This window comes from Crocodylus porosus, unplaced genomic scaffold (genome assembly GCF_001723895.1).
Source record: "Crocodylus porosus isolate Cpor-Errol unplaced genomic scaffold, CroPor_comp1, whole genome shotgun sequence".
NCBI classification, from domain to species: Eukaryota; Metazoa; Chordata; order Crocodylia; family Crocodylidae; genus Crocodylus; species Crocodylus porosus.
The window spans coordinates 249,649,523-249,653,364 of record NW_017728886.1 but is presented as its reverse complement, the minus strand read 5'-3'; the positions used below and the strand labels follow the sequence as shown (position 1 = coordinate 249,653,364).

At 38.3% G+C, this 3,842-nt stretch overlaps 1 protein-coding gene across 1 annotated transcript in view; it reads left to right on the top strand.

The window, feature by feature from the left end:
* Positions 1–3,842, top strand: part of TAF2 (TATA-box binding protein associated factor 2) — a 104,290-nt gene that overhangs the window by 8,424 nt on the left and 92,024 nt on the right. Inside the window, exons 2-3 of the mRNA XM_019552290.1 lie at positions 2,189–2,243; positions 3,245–3,405. Of these exons, the coding sequence (XP_019407835.1) occupies positions 2,189–2,243; positions 3,245–3,405 (216 nt within the window). The remainder of the gene's footprint in view (positions 1–2,188; positions 2,244–3,244; positions 3,406–3,842) is intronic.

The following is a 3,842-nucleotide window of genomic DNA, read 5'->3' as shown; positions in this document are numbered from 1 at the left end:
TCAGCCAGTCCATTAAGGATGGCCTCTTTAATAAACTTTTCTAAGATCTTCCCTGGGATAGAGGTCAGGCTGATGGGCCTATAGTTTGCCAGATCCACTTTCTTCCCTTTCTTGATGATGGGCACCACATTGGCCTTCTTCCAGTCTTCAGGCACTACACCAGAGCGCCAAGAGTTTTCAAAAATCTGTGCCAGAGGCTGGGCTATGACGTTTGCCAGCTCCTTGAGTACCCTGGGGTGTAGATTGTCAGGGCTGGCTGACTTAAAGGTATTCAGCCTCTCGAGGTGTTCCTTCATGAGGTCAGCATTGATGGAGGGCAGGGGATCTCCCTCACCTGGACCTCCCTGTCCCATAGTGGGCACGGGCATCCTATGGGACTGATGAAAGAGTGACGCAGAGTACCCATTTAATAGGTTGGCTTTTTCCTATTGTCAACTGTCCCATCTGGTTCAGCAGGGGTCCAATGTTGCTTTTCCTCCGGCTCCCCACATATCTGAAAAAGGACTTTTTATTGTCCTTGATGTTCAAAGCTAGATGGAGTTCAGTTGCAGCCTTGGCTTTCCTGGTTTGCTCCCTGCAGGACTGGACCAGTGCAGAACATTCCTCCTTGGTGGTGAATCCCATCCTCCGTCCTTTGTACGCCTTTCTTTTTAGCCTCAGGAGGTCTGCTAGATCCCTGGAGAGCTGGGGGGCTACTGTGCTCTCTTGCTGCCTTTCCTCTTGAGTTGGAATAGAATTAGCTTGTGCATTGAGGATCGCTCCCTTGAGGAGCAACCACTCTTCTTGGACTCCCCTCCCCCTGGGGTTGTGAGTCCCTTAGGGCCTCACTGACAAGCCTCCTGAGCTTGTCAGAGTCGGCTTTCCTGAAGTCAAGGACTTCTGTGTTGCTGACTGACTTGCCAGCTTTACAGTGGATGGTGAAGGTGATCAGCTCATGGTTGCTGTCACCCAGCTTCCCATCGTTCGCTAGGTTACCAATTTAGGTCATCCCCAGTAGCCAGTACCAGGTCGAGCAGCGCTTTACCTTTCCCTGCAGGACTGGACCAGTGCAAAATATTCCTCCTTGGAGCTGAATCCGATCCTTAATTTCTTGTTGAAATTCCTACTGGACTCAACCAAATGAAGTAATTTCTTTAAGTTGTACATATAGGTTATGTGATGCATGGTATGCTTTGAAAGTTTTGTTGTGATGTTAGCTACTTCTGCTGTGTGTAGGAGTTCTGTGTGAATGAATGCTGGGTATGCCAGACTGGTAGCTGGATAATCAGTTTGAAAAGTAAAAAACTGTAATTGATTGAGTACAAAATTCTGGGTTATTTTTGGCGAATATAGGGTATTGGGCCTTGGTTCAGGAACCAATCCCCCATTTATAACATTGTTTCTTATGAGAAAATTGCTTCCAAGTTGCAACATTTTGACTTAAGATGCGGTTTTCAGGAACCAATTGTTTTGTAAGTCTGAGGACTTCCTGTATCTCTAAAATCCCAGCAGTGATTACTATTACATAAAAACACTGCAGAATTTTCAGAACATTTGAATTGGAAGTAAGTGCTACCTAGATCTTATAAATACACACCTTGTATACAAATGACATATCTATGGTTACCTACTATACCAAATATGATTCTTCCTTTTCTTCTCTCTAACTTGATATCTACTGCCTCCAAATAGTATATCCATTTATCAGGCAATAGCAAGTATCAATGTCTGGTAAGCAAGCCCTTACATTAAATATCTTTTTTTTTTTTTTTAAAATACAAAGTATTTAAAAGCTCTTTAGGTAACTGAGCCCTGTGAAAGTTAGTGACAGGCAGAAGGATACCAAAATAATTTTAGTGCCTTAACTTAAGGGCGTGTAAAACGCTTCGAAACTATATCTTGTAGTTTGTGTACAGAATGCACTATGAGACAATACTTAGCTGATTTCATTGGCGCTTTTTTTTTAGTTGCCTTAAATTCTGTGAGATCTATACAAATGGGCACACAAAAAATGATAATCATGAATTCACTCTGATGTACAGATATGAACAGTGTTCTTGATAGGTGTGTGTATGTGTATATGTATGTATATATAATAAATTAAATGCATAAGTTGGGCAGTCTAGTTTAAAAAAAAATTATATTAAAAATGTTGGTTATTTTATGTTGGTTATAAATTATTTTATTTTTTTGTTTTGGTTTTCAGCACAACCCACCAGGTAGTTTGCATCAACAACATAAATTTTCAGAGGAAGTCTGTTGTAGTAAGTATAATATTTACAGAATACTGAAAAATGCATCTCAAACACTGTAGCATGTCATTGCTTTGCAGGATAGTTTGGCCTGTGGGCTCTAGGTTTGACACCCCTGCTTTAAAGGAAATGTAACTATGCTTAAAAGCTGCTTGGGGTCTGCAGCTTTTCTGTTACCCACTTCCAGATATGAGTTTTGCAAAAGTATCCTGTATATAAAGAAAAAAAAACGAAAAAAGATTTGGAACAAGGTGAACTAGAATTACAGTGTAATATAAATTGCAAATATGTGCACAGTGTTTTGTGTCTGAATTTGTTGTATGAAATAATATTTCAGTCTCTTTCATTTCATATAGGTAACATGGGCAAAATAAAATGGTAATTACTATTGAAAACCTATACTTCTTATTGCAAATTGTGCTTATTTTTAATTAAAACTAACTTTAGTACTTCTTAAAATAAATCTTCAGTTTCAGTGAATTGCTTGGTTTAAGGGTTAGAGCAGCAAAGATTTCAGTCCTCCTACTTAGTTGAGTCCATGTGGGCTGGTGGGCAGATTCTTGCCTCTTCCATGGGACCCCACTGAAATGAATATGGTTGCATGAATTCAGGAAGCTGCTTAAATGGTTCCTATTTCAGGATCATGAGCTGTTTAGGTTAAAGAAACCAATTTAATTATGAGCTATGTGCAAGCCTTTTGGCTTGAATTGCAGCACCGTGATTAATGTGAAATCTAGTCAATATAAAAAAAAATACATTATTCTGTAGTAATACAAGTAATCCTGAGTGGTCCTGTCAGTTTTACTGCTGGGAATATCCAATTTAAAAAAAAAAAAAAGAGAGATCCAACTTTAAACTTTTGTAAAACCATTTTTTTTCCCCAGACACAACTCGTAATTTGGGTCTATTGACAGAATCCGTTAAATATAATTTTAAAGGAAAGTTAATTTTAGAATTGTTTTTTCGGTATTCCTACTCTGACAACTAAGTGATACTGTTTTATATTTTCATAGGGTTTTGTGGAACTGACAATATTTCCCACAGTTGCAAACCTGAACAGAATCAAACTGAACAGTAAACAATGCAGGATATACAGAGTAAGGGTCAATGATCTGGAAGCAGCTTTTATCTATAACGATCCAACACTGGAGGTTTGTCACCATGAGTCAAAGCAGTAAGTAACTTGTTTGAAATTCTGCAGTTGAACTGCTGTATGTTGTTCTAGTAATTTTTCTTTTTCCTGGAACATTTTTACCTGTTGATTTATTTATAACATAACAGCATCAACTTTAATCCAAAAACTTCAGCCATTAACCAAACTATGAGGTTTTTTCCTATTAGTTCTCTTTAGTATAGTTACTTTATTCCTGAAATGCTAAAAAAAATCACCCTGAGTTTTTACACTAATATTTTATGAATTACCATCTTCATTCTTTAGTATTTTCTTTTTGCAAAGCTCTGACTGTTATGCTGAAATTTCTGTAGTTGACTTGTGATTATATCTGTTTGTATGGTTGTTTTTAAATATACCTTATGAGGCAAATATGGTGAATTTACATGGTGACTTTCAGTGTTCCTGGTACTTCAGTCTTCTCTCACTCTCCCCCCCCC